Consider the following 21,614-nt stretch of genomic DNA (forward strand, 5'->3'; position numbering starts at 1 on the left):
AGCAGTGTGGTCAAAATTTATCAAGACACTGCTTGCCAAAAATTTGGGATAGCTAAGACTTGCTTTAAATATATATGTACAAGCAAAAGAGCAAATTTCCAGCCTTGTTTTAAATTATAGGGACAATCTCCATTTTAACTAGTGTGTCATTAATGTTGCCCTAAAAATTAATGGAAGAGAGGATAAGTTACTAAATTGTTGAGTGAACTGCAGCCCATAATGTGTGATGCTATGGACTGTAATTTTGACAGGAATTTCCAGTGCTAGCTGTACTGAGGCGATCAGTATGATTTCAAGGGTTTTCTTCTGTATTTATAGCAGAAGAGAATTTGCTGCAGTGCTTCCTATTTTTCCCAAATTTTTTCAAGATTAGTTGCTGCCATGAGATAGAACATCAGTAAAAATCACTGTACTCCAAAAACAGATAAGAATTGGTTTTCAGAAGGGCTTTCCCAGACAAGGGAATCGTTATTGCATTCATACATGGCTACAGAGCAGCTGCAGCTCTCCAGAAGCTCCCCCCATTTCACTGTGAGCAGTGATAAATATAGGTATAGCGGAGCTCCCTTTCCAGGCCATGCCTCAGGGCAGACCAAACTTCACCTTGACTCAGACTGATGCTTTTGCTTCAAACCAGACATATTACAATTGTAGGAGCACACAAATGAGTTGCCAAGGGAAGCAATTTACTGCTGGCCTGTTCCTTCACTGCAATTGTCCATTTGCAGGCTCTTACCCTGCAGCTCCTAAGATAGAGCTGGCCATCTTCTCTAGAGGAATAATGACTCGAGGAGAAGTGTTAGGGGGGCAGCGCAGCTCAGAGAGACAACTGGGAGTCACAGATCCCATCCTTGTGCCTCATTTCTTTTGAAGGACAGAGCATTAATGAGGTGCTGACCTAACACACTAAAGAAAGCCTGAAAGAGAGGGAAAATGAGCTTTCACTCAACATGAAATTAAGATGTCAAGAGCAGAATTAATCAAGATACCAAAGAAAGTGAGAAGAAGAAATTCTGTAATCATCTATACATCAACATTAGAAGCTTGCATAATAAACAAGAGGAACTTGAATTGCTCATTTATGAACATATTTTGACCTAATTGATATTCCTGAAAGTTGCTGGGAAGATTTGATTGATTGGAATATTAAAATTAATGGCTAAAACCTATTTAGAGACAATCAAATATGGAGGAGAAAGGAGAGGGCGGGGCAATCTCTCAGGAGGTGCATTGCCAATCTGGAGATACTTGCAACAGAGGAACTAATGCTCTCAAATAGTAATGGGTGAACTTATTTTAACAACACACAGGTTAGGTACTGAAAATGTCTGCTACCCGCTCAGGCTGAAAAAACCCACAGCATTTATCAGTTCTGTATTGGTGGGAAAAGCTGCATTTTTCTTGAAGGACTTCAATCTAAATTATATGCAGTATCTCATGCTGCTGGTGCATCCTAGAGTTAGTAATGAAAGAAGATTCTAAAAAATATAAATGACTATTGTCTGGCATGGAAATGTTGCATCAAGATATGTTCATCTCTATTACACTTTGTCCTGACACATGTAAATTAACTGTACCGGAGGTGCAGGTAATTGTGACTTACATGTATTTAGTATGTGCAAACAGGATAACGTAGAGATAAATAATTCTATAAACACAAGGACCAGGAAGTTCTAATCAAGAAAAAAAAGGGCCACACTTTTTCTGAAACAAATTTCTTTAAGGAAGATAGAGAAAGCAATTTTTGCAGAGAGAGGGAGAGAAGTTTACACTGAATAGCATATGCAAACAATGAGTTTATGAAAATGAAAAGGTGTCAGGAGCATTTACAGTGAGTAGAGCTGTATGTAAGGTGTATATAAGTATAAATAAGGAAGGACATGCATATGAATGTGTATATTTGTTGCTTCTATAGCTCCATTACAAAACCAAAATGCTAATAGTGCAGCAAAAGTGCTCTATAAAGCCTTCTGGTTACATTTGGAGAAAAGTCAGACAGTTTATATAGGAAAGATGAAATATTTTTCATCCTAGTAGTACAACAGAAGGATATTACACACCAAATGTTGAAGGTGTTTTGTAATCAGCAGGTCTGGCTGGTTTGCACCGTAAAGCTTTAAAAACGGCTGGTAATGAGTTTTCTGGTCAGCTCATGACTTTTTTTGTTTCTTTTTCTTCAGTAGAACAATGAGAAGTAATGGACAAATATTTTGAGAAAAGATAAATGTGATGACCTGGAGAGCTGTAAGGGGTCATTTACTGGCATGGAAAAATGAAATGTGGCATTAAAGGACACTTTAGCATACCAAACACAGGCCTAGGAATGTGATACCTAGAAAAAAACAAAAGCAAACCAGAAATAAGATGTAGATTTGTAAAGATAAAAGAAAATTACCTCTACTGCAATTTTCTAAGGGTGGTGATATAATTCCGACAGTGGCAATTTTTTAATAAAATTTGGATATGTATTCCTCTTTAATAAATGTGTGCCATGTTTTAGACAGATGTTAACTCGAGAGGCTCATATACAGTGTTCCCCATGTAAGCCCAATCCACAGGTAGGAGGGAGAGCTTTTCTTCAGGCAACATCCAGGAAAATGAGGAAGGACTGTTGTCATTTATTTTTCCTATTTAGATTTAAATAATACAGCAAGTTTTTAATTGGTGGTGTTTGATTTCCGCTTGCTACAGCACATAGAACTGCTATGAGAAAGGGAATCATTCTGTTTAGTTCTCTATTTGACAGCCTTATGTAGTCAGCCTTACATGAACATGATACTGTGATACATTAAATAGTTCGTGACTCCCTCTGCAAATTTCTGTGGTTCTTTTCCTTCTTTTCAATCTCTCTGTTAATGCTTTGTTAAATTTAAAAAAAAAAAAAAGTACTGAAATAATAAGAGTATAGTCATATTTCTCTTTTACTCAATTAAGGGTTTTGATGTCCATGTCAACAGTAAGATTGGTGCAGATGTTTTTAGAATATTTGATTGATGTTCATGTCAACAGTAAGATTGGTGCAGATGTTTTTCAAATATTTGAGGTAGTAATTTTACTTTTCAGGGGACATAACATTTATACTGGTTTCTTGTTAAGATGACTTTCTTCTTTTAGTCATGTACAACTAATCAGAGTAATCTGAAAAATACACCACAGCATATATAAGAGATGAGCACAATCTAAGTCTATCATCAGAAACAAAAAGAGGAAAAATGTAAGAAGTAACTTTGCATAAGAATATCTCTAATTAAAGACTGTCAAAGAAAACAGCTTTCAAATCCCCTATACCTAATACTCAGGAACATTAAAAGGCATTGGGTTTATATGTAATCAGTGCCAATTCATATTAAATGTGTCTGGGACAAGTCAATCTCAATTCCATGTTTGGTGGAAGGAGAATACAGTGAAATAACAATAAAGGAAGCACCAGTTAATAAAGCAGTTGTGTTTCCTGGGATGCATTCTTGTCATTGTTACAGTTCTACCAACCTCCAATTGCCTGATTTTGAAAGAGGGAGCACTATAAAGGTTAATAGCTTCATTATAAATATATAACTTCATGTTGACAATATACTTGAAGGTAAATTAATTTAGGCAGACAAAATCAGAGCTTAATATGAAAGTCATGCTTTCTATTAACAATACCTTTTGTTGTTTAGAGTATGAAGGATCTGGGACAGAAGTTCAGAGAAAACACTCGAAATGTGGAGTTTGCAAATATAGGGCTGAGTGTGATGAAGATGCAGAAAATGTTGGGTAAGTAATAAGTTTTCCTTAACAATGTTAATGAAAAACAAGAAAAAGAAAAAGTTTGTGATCATATGCTTGACTGTGTTTGCTCTTACTAATTGATGTTTTAATGATGTCTAATAATAACGTGTTTGATATGTGTCACTAACAAACAAACCACCTTCATGTGTAGGAGAGAAAACAAAAAGATATGTTGGAGAAACTTTGTCAAACATTTTTTCAAAGAAAGAACCTTTATTTGTTTCATTCTGGAAAAACAAACAAACAAACAAAAAAACAGGAATACAAAATAAATACTAATAATTCATCTCAGATTTTTTTTTTCTGTATGTTTTTCCTGTTCACAAAGTATTACTGAAGGGAAGCATACCTTTCCTTTCTTCTGTCTTCTAGCTGGGATTTATTTCATGTAAATAACTTCATAAAATGTCATGCCACCAAAGTAGACTTGCTCTTTTGTGGAGATACAAATGAGCTGTAGCCATATAATTCATAATTTCACAAGATTTTATTATGGGGTGTCAGCATGAAGACATCTCAGAAAGTAAGGTGACAACACTAATGTTCAAGATGTGTATTCAAAGTTAAATTGTAGGATACAAGTGAAAACAAAATGGTAATAGTACATATGAATACTGGCACAATGGTTCAGATTTCATAAAATGTCATGCCACCAAACTAGGCTTGCTCTTTTGTGGAGAGACAAATGAGCTGTAGCCATATTTTATAATAATAATTATAATTTTCTTCATTATTGCCTTGGTCTGTTTCATTTATGATTGTCAAGTTGGGTATAGATTTATTTGTTATATGCACTGAGATGTAGTCTTGGCTTTGGAAAATCAATCCTGAAGTGTCCAACTTCAGTAAAAGCTTGCCTGTTTAGTCTACTTGTAGAGTTTGCATTCCTTTGGCTGTGTAGTATCTATAAGAGAGTGAGGATAATGTTGAAGACAGTGAAAGATTTATTCTCAGCATTCTGCTCACATGAAATGAAGCCATGCTTCTCCCTCTTAACAAGAGTAGAGCACTTTTTTACTTCTTTAATATTTAATTTATGTTCTTTACAAAAAATAGGGGGAAATTAAGATGTTTACATGGAAAATAGAAGTTAGAAAATATTCCTCTGAGGCTTGCACACAACCTATCAGATCTGTCATTTTTTCAATTTTGTCAGCTTTCCAGCCTAAATTACTGCATTTTTTGCCCAGTACCTTTGACCATTATAATAGCCTTTAGTGATATTTGCTGTCAGTTTAGATTCAGACTAAATTGGGCCCTGCTACATAGATTGCTTTGCAAGGCTCATTTTCACCAGTCATACACAACATTACAGACACTTAAGTAGAAGCTAGGAGTTGGTGCCTTTTATTCGTAATATAAAAACAATTATTTACCTGGCAGAAGATGGGATGGAAATCTGTTTGAGAAGCTCTGATACAGCATCCTTCCAGAACACTTTTTACATCTTATTCTGACTTCTTTTCCTGTTGAGTTTAACATGTTCTTTACCCCCTTAATATTATAACATTAGATATAAAATTATTGGCAACACGAGTACTTTTCATCAGACTTGTATAAGCACTAGGTTCATATTGATTATTTAATATAATTTTCATAGAATCATGGAGTAGTTTGAATTGGAAGGGACATTTAAAGATCATCTAAGTCAATCCCCTGCCATGAGCAGGGACACCTCCCACTAGACCAGGCTGCTCAAAGTCCCATCCACCTTGGCCTTGAACTCTTCCAGGAAGGGGGCATACAGAGAATCATAGAAAAATTTTGTACTGTATTACTAACATTATCACTCCTAGTTCTAGTAAACCATGCAAGAGCCTTAATTTCATTAAAAAAAAAAAGGATTCTATCTTGAGTTTTCTTTTTTAAACCATGAGAATGGCCACTGTAACTTTTTTAGATAGTGGGGTAATAGCTACTGAATTAAAGTACTTTTAGTTCTGTTCAGGCAGACTTCTTAGGCCTGGATAGCCCTTGCTTGGACTTTGTGATGTTAAAATGTTTAAAATTATCTGTGTTATTACATAACACATTTTAAGAGGACTCATCTTCAAGATAATAACAGAATCAGTTAGCTGAACTGTCTCCTAATGTTCAGTAGATAATCTCTAGCCATATTCATGAGATGCTGCCTAATGCTTACAGTAAATATAAAATTATGCATTTTTGCATCCTTTCTTCAAACCGTGCAATCTGAGATGTTGCAAATATCAGTTCCTTTCTCTTCTGAATGCTCTTGAGAAGTAAAATGATATCTGCACTCCCATTTCATGAATAAACTAAGTTACAGATAAAATGATTAGCCTGAGGACAGACAGTGAATTAGTGGAAGGGGAGACATCCTTTCCATAAAGTGTTGAGTGGTTTGAGATAAATGATCTAGCACTAATGAGATATCCCAGGTCCTGCCAACAGGCCAGCCACACAGCAGCCTGGAGTACAGCATATGCAGATTTTCTCCTGATAAGGGAAAGATCCTACCAAAAACAGTTTTATTTCATATGGACTGTGGTTCATCTTCTGGGCCTCAAAAGATGTGGGAGTCCTATGCAAAAAAATGATGGCACATTTCAGTGGAAACTATAGGGTAATTTGTACAACATAGCAGGAACAAGACCATAGAAGCAACCACTTGGCTTTTCCTGTTATTTAGAGTTGGAATTGCTGACGTCTAAGTCCTTTCTTCTAGGAGGTGCACAGTGATAGCAAGAAGGGGAATGGGTATGTGTCATAGCATGGGACGTTCTGATTTGACACGATGGAAAATGTTTCCTCCCAGGGGTGGTCAGACACTGGAACAAGGTGTCTGGCAAGGTGTCTATGGAGATGGTCAGAACTTGACCAGACATAACCCTGGACAACCCGGTACAACTGAGCCAGCTTTGAGCGGAGGATTGGACTACCTGACCTCTACATAGCCCTTCATGCCTAAATTATTCTTTGATTCCACGTAGTTATCTAAGCTTGGTGTTTTCTAAAAGCAAGGTTCAAAAAGAGTAGTTGTATGCACCTGAGGTGTGCTCTGTGTTACAGGTTAGTTATTTTATTTTAATTGTTCTTAAACTGTACTTTCCTCTTTGAAAGAGTTGGGAAATTTTAGTTTTCAAGCTTGGAATTAAAGCTTTATGGGTGTCTCTGATCAAAGTTGCGACATATGCTTTTATTACACAAGATCATGAATAGTCTGAAGAATTAAGGCTTAGCACAAGGTTTTAGATTTGTATCTTTGTTTTATTTGGTTTCCCAGAGACATTATCTAAACTAGAAGTGGTTACAATTCATGGTAAATTGAATACAAAAATATAAACAACTTTATCATTTCCACTGCCTCTGCAAAAACTGTGGAAGTTAATTTTAAGTGGACTGACTAAGAGAAAGAAGTGAAGTCTGAGCAGATGGCTGTCATTAACTGCATGCCATATTTAGAAAATTAATGTTCATGTGTATGCAAATTAGTATATTATGTAATATTTCTTCATATAAATATAAAAAGGAATCGGGTTGAGGAAACATCACAGAAATATACTTTTTATACTTTTTTCCTTTTCTTTTCTCATATATCTTACAAGTATTTCAAAGAGTTGGTATTTTATGTATAGGCTTTTAGAGAGCTTAAACAATCACTAGTGGATGCACTGGTGTTAAGATGCATAAAGGCATACCATGCCATATTGCTTGTACAGTAGTTTTCTGTGGGTCTATAGTAACAGCCTGCAGACAATAGACTTCATGTGGATTAGGTATTATTTTTTTCTCCCTTTAGCAACAAAGCTGAATCATACATTTTATATGTCATGGGAAAAGGCATTATCTGAGCCCAATTGGTCAGTATCATGCTTTCTATTTTTTTTTTCCATCAAAATGTCTCTCTGGACAGAATTTTACTCCACTGCACTGAAGAGGCAACATATTAGGCATAACGGTGCGAAACGTGTTTTAAGGGAGTAAAAAAGGTCATGTAAGGTTGGTAAATTTAAACTTTTGTGTGGAAAACTGGCCAGAAGCCTAAAGACATAGGCAGCATGAGGGTGGTGTGTGTTTTCTGCTTGAATTAGAAACTGAAAATGACATCCAGTTGAGAAGTGGAGCTGGAGATGGCCACACACAAGTTGGGGCTACTGAGAGCAGCACTGTTGTGTTGGAACCTGATGGGTTAAGCCAGTAGGGCAGTAACCAAAACATACAATTTCATGTTGATAGGCTTTGGGATAACCAGACTGCTGTTTCAACTTGGCACACATCAGACTTTTCAGTTCTACTGGTCGTGTTATAGACCTAAACTGATCATCTTATCAGTATTCAATCAGAAAATGGTGTACTAATAAATATAGAAACACATATATTAATCCAGTGTGAATGTAAAATAAATGCATATATGTGGTTGCAAAATCATTTTCATTAGCATAGCCCTTACATCTTTCTTCAATGAAAGCAGTGTATATCAATATTTATAATACTATTGTGGCTATTAAAGATGCCTAGTGATTTTTTTTTTTTCTCAGACAAATAATGCTTAATGTAAATTTTTTATAAGGCTTCTAAACAACATTATGCCTTAGTTTACTGCGTATGATTGAAACCAAATTTATTATTTACAGTCCTTGGAGAGCTGAATAACTTTTTTACAATAGCCCCTTGCAGCACTGACAAAGACACTGATAGCATAAGCATACTTGTGAATTTTGGGGGGTGTCCTGATTAGAAAGGTGGGCTCTCAAGTATATTTTTCTTCAGAAGACTTCAATTTTCAACTGATCCTAAGTTCCACACTCTTAAAGCTTATTGCTATTATCTTGGTCCTTTTTTCCATAAGTTTCTTCTTAGACATACCAAAACTCATTCTCAAAGTAAGGTAGAACATTTTAATATTGGTATTTCAAAATAAACAGAATCAATTGAAGATTAGGAGTTTCATCTCACATTTTTTCTCGAAATGTGAAGTATCATTCCAAAATAAAAAGTAGTGGTGCTTATAAGGAGTTATATCCCCTGTTCTTGCACTCCATATTACGTGGCATGTCTCTTTCTTCTTGCATGTCAAAGCACTGCTAGATATCTGAATAAAACAATCTGCAAACAGCTAGTAAGCATCTTAAGGCATTTTCTAAAGTATGTTGTAACTTCAGGAGAATAATATCCAGAACGAAATAATGAACTGTAGCATACTTTAGGTTGGAAGGCATCTCTAGGGGATAACTGGCCCAGCCTCTCTTTCTGAACTGCAACCAGGGCTAGTTCATGCTGGAGACTCAGGGTTTCCTCCAGAAGAAGTCTGACCATCTCCACAGAGGGAGATTTGATGGCCTCCCCTGCTTAAGGGCTGAATTGCTCTTACTTTGATGAATAATTTCTTTGTGTTCAATCAGACTTTCTCTTGCTGCAACTTGTGACTGTTGTCTCTTACCCCTCTACTACGCATCTCTGAGAAGAGCCTCCGTCTGTCTTCTCACTAATCCCTCTGAGGCAGTTGGTGACAGCAGTCAGTCACCTCCTTAGCTGTGTCTTCTCCAGGCTGAGCAAACCTAGCACCCTTGACCATCCCTTACCCACCACACACTTCAACCTTGTGCCTATCTCGTGGCTCTCCACCTGACCCTCTCCAGTTTCTCAAAATACCTCTTGTCACCAGGGGTCCCAAAACTGAGCAGAGTACTCCAGGTGGGACCTCATGCGTGTGGAGAGAAGGGCAACATCCATTTCCCTTGCTCTGTGCTGACATTTCTGTGACGCAGCCCAAGGTGCAGTTGGTCACCTCTGATGCCAGTGCATGCTGCTGGCTCCTGTCAGCCTGCTGCCTCCCAGGACCCTCAGGCCTTTTCTGCAGAGCTGCTCCCCTGCCAGTCTGTCCCTGGTCTGTGCTGTGGTGTGGGCTTGTTCCTCTACAGGTGCAGGACTTTTCCTTTGTCTTCAGACTTCGGGGGTTCCTGCTGGCCCATTCGTTCACCTTTTCAAGGCCACATTTGGAGGGCCTTGCCCTCCATCATACGCTCAGGGACAACCTTCCTTTCCATCAGTCCCTAAATGGCTGAAATAAATTTCATTAACATTAGTTTAAATTGTCATTTTTTTTCTTCTTTTTCTTTTTTTTTTTTTGGTATCAAAATTAACTTTACTGTACAAGTTCAAATGTGTCATATTCTCAGTTTTAACTGTATTTTGTTTTTTAACAGAGGAAATATGGAAATGAGATTCTGAGCACATTGTCTTTTTTTAATAAAGCGTACTATGCTGTCAAAGATCCGTTTTGACTCATAATGCAGATTTTTAAAGAAAGATTGACAACTGATCCCAACGTAGACCTTTTGAGATTAACATTTTACAAGATTTACTTTGGAAATAAAATGTGTCTCAGTGCCATATAGATTCAACTGGCTCATGATTTACATAATGTCTGTTTTTACAGTGGCTGAAACAGGTATTCACAAGTGTAAGTATTAACACTTAGAAATACCAATACAAACATTTTGGAGTCCTGGTCTCTATCTTGTCTAGAAATTGTCTTCCAGGGAAAAACTTAATCCGAAGTATGACATACTGGTCACACTTGCCTCTTTTGTCCACTTTTTCACTCAGTTACCATAGTCAACATTTTGTGACTCTTTTAGGAATATCATACTGTATGCAGGTATTTGTAAGGAATTATATTTTAATCCTGTCTGAATGTAATTCACAGGTTCCTAGTTCAGTCAAAAACAAAAATGCTAAGTGTCTGTGCGGGGAAAAAAACAAACAAACCAACAAAAACAATAAAGGAAATCAACCTAAAAAAGGGATTTAGGATTGTGTTGTGGGATTACTGAATCATGTATAATTGGCCTACAGTAAATTCTGATATAAAATGAATAGTATAATGATCTCTTCATCATACGGACTATTACAAAATTGAATAGATCCTAGGTGGATAAAAATCCAGGCCTGATTTTTTTTTTAATGTATATTTTAAAAGATCTTTTCAGCAGTGTGTGCCAGTTCTTTGAAGTTTTATGTTATTTGAGGGTGGAGGTGGGGGTAGGTCACTCCTGTGAAAACAAGTATCAGTTTCCCACATGTGCTGCTAGAAGATCACTATGGTTAGAGAACAAACTTCTATAATGGTCAGAGAAAGACATTAAATTAAACCACAGACAGAAGGGATGGCTCAAAAGTAGCTGAAGTCTATGGTATTTAAATGGTGTTCTGATTTGTTGAGCAGAACTGAAGACTGAAAGGGTGTTCAAGCAGGGCACAGAAGCTTGCCAAACTGAGATCTACTTCTCTTGGCCTTCTATTCTCAGTGCCACAAAAGGACTAAAACCAAACCAAAACAAAAAACCAACCACCAAAAAAAAAAAAAAAGAGAAACAACCAACCAATCAAAAAAAAAAAAACAAAAACTAATGAACATTCCGCTCTAGTTGAATAGGTAGAGAAATCACTTTGAAATCCAGATTTTCTTGGTTCATGTTTCATCTGTGAAGAATTACACACAAGGGAAGAAACATCAAACACAAGGTAATCCTTCATTTGCTTTTATCACACTCTGTTATCTTCTTAACTGCAATTGCAACACCCCTGCTATTTCAGTTCAGCTAAATTTACTCCATCAAGCATACACTTACCTGTCTATTTGCATTTCATACACTTTGCTTTATTCTTTTATTTCCATTCCATATTTGTAAACAGACATGCCAACAAATAGCTGAGAAAGCTTACTATTGCATTATACTGGAAGGGGATAGCAAGGAGCACTCTCTGTGAAGTCCATCCAGAAAAATACATTTGTGGAAAATCCTAGATGCAGCCTGCACTGTTAGTTGGGATGGCTGGCCTCTCTCAGTAGCCAAGTCAACTCCACAAACATATAATGCTTTTCCTCTTTTCTTTGAATCTACCATAGTTTTAAGCAGGCAGAATTTCCATCAAATAATGTGCACCTGTGCCTGAAAACAAAAAGGAGCCTTGAAATGTGTTTCTTATCTCTGGGGATCTAATTAATTTACTGATAACAGCAAGTGCCCTTACAGCCTGAGCTTGTTTCAAATATGTCACATCATTTTACTAAACAAGTTTTCCTTGTTACACCTGGTAGCCCCTTATAAACGAGCTGTGCATTCTCAGTTTTACTTATTTGAAAACACCTTTCTTTTTGTTTGGTTGGTATATCACTTTGTTCTTTATGGAAATTCAACTGCTATTCTGCTTAAGTAATGATCTTAATGAATGATGCACATTCAACTTCCAAAAGTACTTTATCACAGGAAAACTGAACCTCTCTTTGATTCTGAAAAGCAAGTTGGTGCCATCTTCCTTAGGATGTCAGCTGCCTGCTGACAAGTGACAAAGATAAGTTTCTTTCTTTACACCCTGGCACATTAGGGTAACATCTGCATACATCCTGTTAACTTTCCAAGAATAAACAAGGGAAAACATCTGCTGAGGACACTAAGCAGCAACCCTCTCCAGAAAGACATCAACTTGGAAGACTAAGTATCTGTTTCAAGCCTCTTGGTTAAAACCAGTAGGAAGTATATCTTGAAAAGAAGCAAGAACCATAGCCATCTGAGTGTTGTATGAGTTGGTGCAGACAAAAACAATTTGGGGGGAAGTGTCAATCTGCTGGAGAGTAGGAAGGCCCTGCAGAGGGACCTGAAAAGGATGGGTCAATGGGCAGAAGCCAGTGGAATGAGGTTCAACGTGGCTAAGTGCCGGGTCCTGCAGTTTGTTCACAACAACCCCATGCAGACCTACAGGCTTGGGGCAGAGTGGCTGGGAAGCTGTGCATAGGAAAAGGATCTGGGGGTGTTGGTCGATGCTCACCTGAACATGAGCCAGCAGTGTGCCCAGGTGGCCAAGAAGGCCAACGGCATCCTGGCTTGTATCAGGAATATTGTAGCCAGCAGGACCAGGGAGGTGATCATCCCACTGTCAGAGAAGCAGGAAAAAAAATGAAAGCCTGTGGGTTGAGATAAGGACAGTTTATTAGGACAGAAAATAAAGGAAAATAACAATGATGATAATAGTACTACTACTACTAATGTGTACAAAACAAGCGATGCACAATGCAATTGCTCACTACCCGCTGACTGATTCCCAGCCTATCCCTGAGCAGCCAGTACCCTCAGCTCCCTGTCCCCCTCCAGCCAGGCCCCCCATATTACTTGTTCAGCATGACGTCAGATGGTATGGAATACCCCTTTGGCCAGTTTGGGTCAGCTGTCCTGGGTCTGTCCCCTCCCAGTTCCTGCTGCACCCGTAGCCTGCCCGCTGGCAGGGCAGTATGAGAAGCCGAAAAGTCCTTGGCTTAGTGTAAGCACTGCTCTGCAACAATTAAAACATCAGGGTGCTATCAACATTATTGTCATCCTAAATCCCAAACACTGCACCCTACCAGCTACTAGGAGGAAAATTAACTCTATCCTAGCCAAAATGAGGACAGCACGGTGCCCAGGCACGCCAGAAATCAACCAGACAGTGGCATGGGACATAGGCATGGAAGTGGACGACCCCATGGTTTGGCACCCTGGTCTGAAGAAAAGCTTTGTGGGTTGAAGGCAATCCATTTGGCCAGTCCAGAGCATGGTGCCCAGGCATGCCTGTCAGCCAGAAAACAGCATGCAGCCCATGGAGTTGAATCCACCATAAGATGTGGAGGGAAAACTGATGGAGGTACCTCTGTCAATCTCTGAAGGTCAGCCATCCTACCTCCCCAGATGGAAAGGATATCAACAACCATGTGGAATGTGGCCGCTGTCCTATAACCGCCCAGGCCCTTGGAGCTGTGCAGTCCTCCAAGTGATGGTGGCAAAACACCCAGAACCAGCAGTAGGTCTAAGATCTTGCCACAGTCTCGACCTGTATTGGGATGAGATGATTGACTTACCCAAGATGGCATGGCTTTGGCAAGTCTGGGGTAAGACTGACGCTTTGAAAAAGCAACTGGGGGAACAGTGGAGGCTTTTTTCGTTGCTTTTTTATTATCTTTGATGCATACTTTGCTACGCTTATCCGCACTTTTATCAGTTCAAGATCAGCTTCACACAAAATCAGCTTCACACAAAAGGTTATGCCTGGACAACTGCTGGACTTTAGACAACTGTTGCTGGAAGTTACTCCTTTAAGCAGTAATAAGTGACTAAGAGCTAGGAGAAAGACACTGTGGTGCGGGTGAAAAGTGCCGTCACATTTTTGTTGTGGAAGCTTTCACAATAACAACTTTTGAATAATTACTCTTTGTGAAAATTTGCTTGATTTGGGGTTTTCTTTCCCAAGAGCCTTCCTGATCCCACTGTAGGGTCACTCCTGAGGAATAAACATAGCTGTCAGAGTGGCATTCGCCTGAGAGGCTCAAGGCTCAGCCTCCTGAGCTACTCATCCATGCACCTTGTCACGTCATCCCACCACGCACCTTCTGTGCAGGAGGTGCAGGGTATCTCCGTCTGTTGATGGGAAATCTACCCTTGCCAAGACAGCCACCTCCTCTGTGGCAGTGCACACCAAATAGCAGAATGCCCCAGTTGTGGCATCCAGAGAGATGCCACCCAGAGGTGGCATCTCTTCTGTACAGAGCCCCAAGGAAGATGATGGTGCATTGCACTCCTGCAGACGGTGTATCTAGACTGGGAAACCAAGGATTTGGGCTCTGGACAGAAGAGGGGGTACTGTGTCTGGCTGGGATGGAGTTAACTTTCCCCACAGCATCCCATACAGTGTTGTTCTCTGCACTTGTAGCTAGAACAGCTCTGGTATCACACCAATGTTTTGCCTATAGGTGAGCAGTGCTGGCTCAACATCAAGACTTCCTCCAACCCCCCAGAGCCAGTGGGCTGGGGGTGGGCAAGAGGTGGAGAAGGGACATCACCAGGGCAGCTGGCCTAAACTGACCAAAGGGGTATCCCATACCATGTGGTGTCACACTCAGCAATAAAAGGTGGGAAAGGGGAAGGAGAGGGGGAGCTCTCGTTATGAAGAGGTCTGTCCTCCCAAAGAATCACTACACTTATTGAGGCCCTAATTTCCAGAATGTGGCCGGACATCGCTCATTGGTGGGAAGTAGAGAATAATTTTTTCTTCTCTTTGTGCTTCTGCACAGTCTTTGCTTGCTTTTCCCCTCTTTCTTTTCCTCTTAATTAAATTATCTGATCTCAACCCACGAGCCTTTTTTTCTTTTCAACATACTTTCTTCTTCCCCCCTCTTCTTTTAAGGATGGGAAGTGAGAGAGCGGTTGTGGTGGAGTTTAGCTGCCAAGCTGGGTAAAACCACCACAGATAGGTCCTGAAGGAAAATGGTCTTGGAAAGAAGAAGTTTCCTGGGATGAGGACGGGAAGATCCTGGAGTCAGGGACAGATCCTGGAGGTGAGGGAGGCCCATGCCAGGAGATGCTCCTGGACTTCAGTTGGTTTTGCCAAGCAGCTTGGCCATCAGTGGCTGGTGACAGCCAGCAGCCAGTTGAGCAGTAGCTGGGCAGGAACCACCACCACCTTCTGCCCAACCTTCCTGTGTGGAAGGGCATTGAAGACCTAGCCAATGCTGCCCTGCCCAGGCAGCACATGAGGGAGGCTGTGGGGTAACCGGGCAGGGTGTAAATGCCCTGATCTCAGTGGTTCTCAGGTAAAGCCTGGTTGGGCCCAGACCCACTCTGAGCAGTTTGCTGTGCAGGGCCAGTGACAGAAAGTGCCTTCGGGGTGGGATGATGGTGCTGATGGTTTATCAAACCTCAAGACCACAACAGACCCCACCGGGGACCCTCTGGCAATCCACAGTTCTGTTCTGCTTGAAGGACACGGAGCAGTTATAAGTCCATTACGGCTGGTTGGTGAGTTTCTGTTGCTTGATGCTGTCCCAGTCCTGACAGAAGTAGCACAAGCTTTCCTCATTTGTTGTTGTTGTTGTTGTTGTTTTGCTTTCTTTTCTTTTCCTATACCTAGATGTAAATTTTAAGTAATGATAAGAAATTGTTGTACGTTAGCTATGTGGTTGGAGTTAAGGCTAGGAGTGATTATCGGTAATCTGAGGTTAACAGCTAGGAATTCACAACTACTCCCAAAACAAGCATTTTGCAATCATAAGAAAGTACGCTTTTAACACTAAGTGTTAAGTCTGAACACAACAAAGCTTGGAAATGCAAGCAGTTTCCAAACAATTTTAACTCTAACCTGTAATGTCACCATGAGAAAGAAAAAAAAATGATTTCAAAAGTTGCCTTATTTGTCACAAGGACTGACAAGAACCAACAGTAACTAGGGAGCTATGGACCTTGGATGATGACCACAGACAGAACTGAGCTGTCTGGGCATAGAAACACAGATGGAATTTGTCTGGAGATATAAATAAATGGGATATGGATGGGCACACAGGTGCAGCAGGGATTCCTGAGTAAGCACATAGGCAGTGCCACACAAATGGGGACTAGCTCTGTTAGCTTCATTCTTTAAACGTGCACAACTGCTGAGCTACATGCCTTTTATTTGCATATAAAGTAATGAACTCTTCATTAGGCTTATTGAGCATAAAGTCATGTGGGAGCATATAAACAAAATAGTACTTCCTTTCTCGGGCCTAATGTTTATAACTGTGCTGAGTTCCCATTTCTAAAAAAAAAAAAAAAAAAAAAAAAGGTAATATAATAATAATATATATATTAAAAAAAAAAGAAAAAGTAATACCTTAATCCTGTTGATATTTAGGGACTTCAAGAGGAATTTGAGGTGGGTCCCTAAGATGTGTAGACTCAGTGTGTTACTCATTGCTGGGGCAGTTTTTAACTGTCGGAAGGCACACATAAAAATCCATTTGTACTAGAGATGCTCATTTGTCCAGCAAGAATCTGAAGTTCACGGGTTTGAAATATTACTGGGAAATGTAGTATCTTTAAAGGCACAAATAATATAGAAGCAAAATGTGGTCATGGAAAGAGAGAAGAGAAAAAGGCACACTGGCCACCTTCAGTTTTTTTGCAGCATGGAATTAGGTTCTGCTGCAAGATTTGTTATGGACTTGAGGCACACACACATCTATTTAATCATTTAATTGTATCTGGAACAGCTGGAAAGAACATAAAAAATCCTGGCAAGTAGATAGCTTGCTTTTTTTCCCACCCTGCATCTTACAAGAATGAGTCGAGATTAAGCTAGTGGCAGCTCCTGGCAGTCAGAGCACGTGCCCTGCATGGAGCTTTCTGGCAAGGAGAGGACAGCACGCCTTCCTCAGAAGATGCAGAGCTCTCACCTCCTTCTTGCTCTCACAGCACCACTGCCTCCCCTGTCCTGCAGCCACACTTCTTGGAGGCCTTGCAGAGCGATGTGAAGCAAATTTAAAACAAGAGGTTCAGATAAAAAATAATATATTGAGCAAAATAAATAAGAGGGTCGGGGCTTGGAAGGTTGGAAAGTTTTCCGGTGCTGTTCACACATGCCAAATTTCTGAACCTTTTGTTGGGGCAGCAGAACCATCAAGCTGAAAACAGGCAAGCCAGAGCCTTAGGCAAGCTTTTGTCTCCCCTATGTTTGGCTGGTTAGGGACCAGCTCCATGGTAGATCTTTTTTTCTGACTTCTGATTTATGATCCGTAGTTGCAAATTATATGGAAAATGCTTTGTCTAACACGATCAAAATTTTGCTTGGATGCAACACGAAATAATTTAGATCTCATAATTCTGTTTTAAACACAACATAATGAATCCACCATTAACTTTCAATGGTATGAATGAATGTCTTGTTGAAATAACACAGTTGACCAAGCATATTGATTTTGTTCAGCCCCTGAAATATATATATTTATTTATATGCGTATTTTATATATATATAAAACCTCCTTTAACCGTTAGCAGAAATGGGAGTCCTTTTCTTCTTCCCCTGCTCCTTAGGGAACCTGACAGTGCCCAAAAAGTGGCATATTAATCTGCTTTTGTTCACACTTGAGGACAGAAAACACAAATTCTTTTATTCATGTAGTAAATCTTCCTAGCAATGTGTTACCATTTTTCGGTTGCTAATCAATGAGACTGATATCATAGTAAAATGACAAGAAACTTCACTACATTATTAAAAAGCACACTGAGGCACTTATTCATGATTCTGTAAACTCTGCTTGGAAACCTGAGGTGTCAGCAAGTTCTTCAGCATCCTCGAGGAACCTGCTCTTCTCCTGTGTGAAGGAAGCTGGTATTAATGTGTCAGCTAGTGTTTACTCAAGACACAACATTCCTTACTTTCTGCTTGCTGGATGTCAGTTTTGTTTTGCTGTTTCAATTACCAGGTGTGTATGCAATATAGACTGCAGTGGATACAGTTTTAATCCTGTCTGTGCTTCTGATGGAAGTTCATATAACAATCCATGCTTTGTTAGAGAAGCATCCTGTCTGAGGCAAGAACAGATCGACATCAGGCATCTTGGACACTGCTCAGGTAGGTTTAATCTTCTTTCTCCGATAAACATAAATTCTGACATAAATAAGCTTGGTAGAGCTTTTCCATTTTAAATTAGAATTCACTGATCCAGCTAGCAGGGAATTGTATTTTAGTTTTTCTCACTATCAGTGAACTCCCCACCTGTATTTTAGTTTTTCCCATGTAGATGTATGTTTACGCTACGTATATACAATGTGGTATATATATGTAAACTTTTCATTCCTTTGGCTGCTGTTACCTGAAAAGACAGCAAAAGGTCTTAGGAGAACCTATGCAATAGCCTTACAGGAGGGGTTAGTAAGAAGCAGGAGAGAAAAGAGAATGTGATATGAGGGAAATGCTCACTGTTGCTGCTGGGGCTGTACAATGTACTTCCAAGGTGAGTAAAGTCAGGCCCCAATTGCATGACTATTTATTCTCTTCCTCTTCCAGTGTTGGAAAGGCCCACTGAAACCCTTAGACTTCTACCCTGTGTGTTGTTGATCATGTTGAGGACTCTTCCATTTTGGGGTCTTGGGTTCAGCCAGATCAAGGCAAATCGCATTTAGGACCATCTCATAGAAATAACAAGATTCTACCATCCTTTTGCTGGCTACCTCTAGATCTGTAACTCGGATGGTTCAAAAAAAAAAAAAAAAGCCACAAAAATCAGATCTCTGAACCAAAATAAGCTAGCCTCAATACAATGGAAGAGATTTTGTTCAAAGCCTACAGGCTGAGGTGTGCCCTGTATTGGTCTAGAGGCTGGGGTTGTTGACTCTACTTGATACTGTTCTGGTTGTATGCGTGGAAGGACTATGTCCGCTTCTATTGCAGTTAAAATACTTCTTTGACTATTATTTTGACTTCTCAATGACATGTATGCAGTGGTCTGGAAATAAGCCTTTCCTAATACCTATCCATGCATTTATTTATCATCCAGAAGCAGACGACACAAACGCAGTTGGAAAGAAAGACGACGGCATGCAGTATCGGCCAGAGGTGAAAGGTATCGTGCTGGATTTGTGCTGTTTGGTTACGGTTTCACAAGATGAGAAAAGACAGTGTGGAGGTCCCTTCTTGTCTGCCTTACAGCTTTGATTTCTGTAGCCAAGACAGACGCGTGAACAGCTTTTTTCTTGCAGCACTGTCATTGCAAGGCTGGCAAGAAGGAGATATGTGGGATTTGTGAATTATGCCTGCTGTATTCCTCTAAGATGCTCGGCTGCTCACCACCCCTACTCGGCGGTCACAGGATTAGACCCCTGCCAAGTGCTGTGAAAATGCCTTTACTGCAAGATGCCAGGCTGTGACATTCCTGATGAAATGACACAACCCCCCTGTGACCCTACATCTTCTGAAAACTTCTGAAAAAAAAACAAAAACAAAACTGGCAGATTCTGTATTTGTTTGGTCATCTTAGTATCTTTCATGTAAATCAAGATGCTAAATCACATTGGTTAAATATGTTTTACCTCTATGAATTAATTTCTTAGGATAAACAAAATAAGAGTTTTGCTTTCTGCTCAGTTATTTTACATGTTAGCACCTCCTTTGTGTCAGGGGCATTCTCAGAGTAAATATGCCTTTGCATATCATGACTCTAGCTCAAAGTGTTGCTGGCCAGGACAAAACACCTCTGTCTCTCTCAAGTTATCGCCAAAGAGCAGATCTGCATAGGTACTAACCTTGCCTCCACCCTCTTCTCTCACAAATAATAACACTGTTACCTTCTCTGTTAGTGCTGGCCTTTAATTTTTTCTCTCATTATACTTGCTTTGCACTCCCATGGCCTTGCAGAGTAAATCCATTCAGTCATGGCTTTAGACTTTCCATGTGTTCTTCCTGAAAACCCATTCATTGCCAAAAAGCCCTGTGCATTTTTCCTTTTTCACAAATTCTCTTATTTTCACTCCATATTATTACCAGTTGGAATGATGTAATGTCGATTTTCACTTATATTGTGAAAGCATAAAAGGCACTGAGTGGAATATACATCTTATTATGTGATTAATGAAGCACAGTCTTTGGGTCCTATCTGGAAGAAGTTACAGCCTTTTATTCATTGCATATAAATTGTCCTTGAAATCTAGTAAGTAGGAAGAGCATTGGATATAGTTTATGCAGTCTCATGTTCAGCAAATGATGCGCATAAAGGGAGTACATCGTGAAAAAAAATTGTTTTGAATATTTTTTTATGTGGTAGTCAAGTCTTTTTAGACAGTGAGAGCCTGAAATGAAGTACTTTGAATGTCTTTTTCTTCCAGGATAAGAGAACAGGACACTCTTCTATCCATTTGCTTTTGCTTTAAAGTACTGTGCGTTACTCTTGTCAAACCCTCTCCTCTGAATGTGCAGTATCTCTTGGTCTTAAAAGCATGGACAGGGCTGTCTCCTTCTCCTGCAGTACGAGAATCTACATAAAGATACATCAGAAATCTCTCTCTTCCCTGACTCAGCTTGACTGCTGTTTTTGTCCTGCCAAGACGGGCATCAGAGTTTCAGTTTCTGTGCATGCCTCTTCCTTCTGGTGAAACATCTGAACTTTTGTATCTGATCACTCTTTCAATATCTCTCACTTTGAAGCAGTCTGGCTGGCTCTCAGGTTAAAAATTGATTCCCATAGATGAGTGGCTAAATGTCTATCTTATTCTAGGAATCACCTCCTGCATTTGACATCATCTCTTTGCTTAGCATACATTTGGGTGTGCTGATCTGGGTGGCTGTGGCTACCTGGCCACCTTCCAGGGGATGCATCTGTCACTGGGCCCCATGTTCTGCATTCATGTATACATTAAAAACAGACACGGAGCAGCCATCTGGACAGATTAATATAATTGTATGTACCTTATTACTAGCCTCTGACTGGGACAGATACAGCAGTAATTAGCTGCTTGGAGGAGGACAGAGGCAACAGTTTTGGGATGAACCAGTTTCCTCCTCTTGGACATACCGCAATGTAATCTATTCCAACAGGGAAATATCAGATATATTGTCATGTCCTTCCCTTGCATCAAGTCTTCTGTATCTTTGAAGCATAGCTTGAACCAACAGGCTTCCTTATATCTGAAACCTCTCATATTTAGATTTTTTATTTTTTTCCTGGAACAAATCAGAAAATATTCCAGAAAATATTCAGGGAAAACCTAAAACAACAGTACGCCTTTTTATTTTTTTATCTTTTTCTGTATAAATACATTCTCTTTCTTTCTAGTGTTATTTGAATTACCTGCAAATGTATAGGAGAGTTCTTCTTCACACTCCCTTTTTGCTTTGCACCTGCAGTTCATAATAATCTTGTATTTGTGGTGCCATAGTCTATTGCCATGGAAATGAGAATAATTCCACAATTACATCCACAACTTTAGATCCCAGCACTTTAGAGAAGTTCATTATGAAATTTCAAGTTCTGTATTTAGGACTTCTTTACAGAACAATGTGGGGGCAAATGGTTGAAAATGTATGCAGCTTTAGATAGT

At 39.5% G+C, this 21,614-nt stretch overlaps 1 protein-coding gene and 1 long non-coding RNA gene across 3 annotated transcripts in view; both read left to right on the forward strand.

Annotated features, from left to right (window-relative positions):
• TMEFF1 (transmembrane protein with EGF like and two follistatin like domains 1) overlaps positions 1–21,614 on the forward strand; it is a 123,244-nt gene that overhangs the window by 91,760 nt on the left and 9,870 nt on the right. The window contains exons 5-7 of one of the 2 annotated variants that reach the window (XM_080579340.1): positions 3,660–3,756; positions 18,005–18,153; positions 19,082–19,144. In XM_080579340.1, the coding sequence (XP_080435466.1) occupies positions 3,660–3,756; positions 18,005–18,153; positions 19,082–19,144 (309 nt within the window). Of the gene's footprint in view, positions 1–3,659; positions 3,757–18,004; positions 18,154–19,078; positions 19,145–21,614 lie in introns of both variants that reach the window. The other variant, XM_080579339.1, reaches the window with a different exon arrangement.
• Positions 9,806–16,406, forward strand: LOC308189370. Its single transcript, XR_013946330.1, has 2 exons — positions 9,806–11,262; positions 14,953–16,406. It is a non-coding gene; the product is annotated as an uncharacterized lncRNA (long non-coding RNA).

The sequence above is a fragment of the Anser brachyrhynchus genome (assembly GCF_964034855.1).
Source record: "Anser brachyrhynchus genome assembly, chromosome: 2".
Classification (NCBI taxonomy): domain Eukaryota; kingdom Metazoa; phylum Chordata; class Aves; order Anseriformes; family Anatidae; genus Anser; species Anser brachyrhynchus.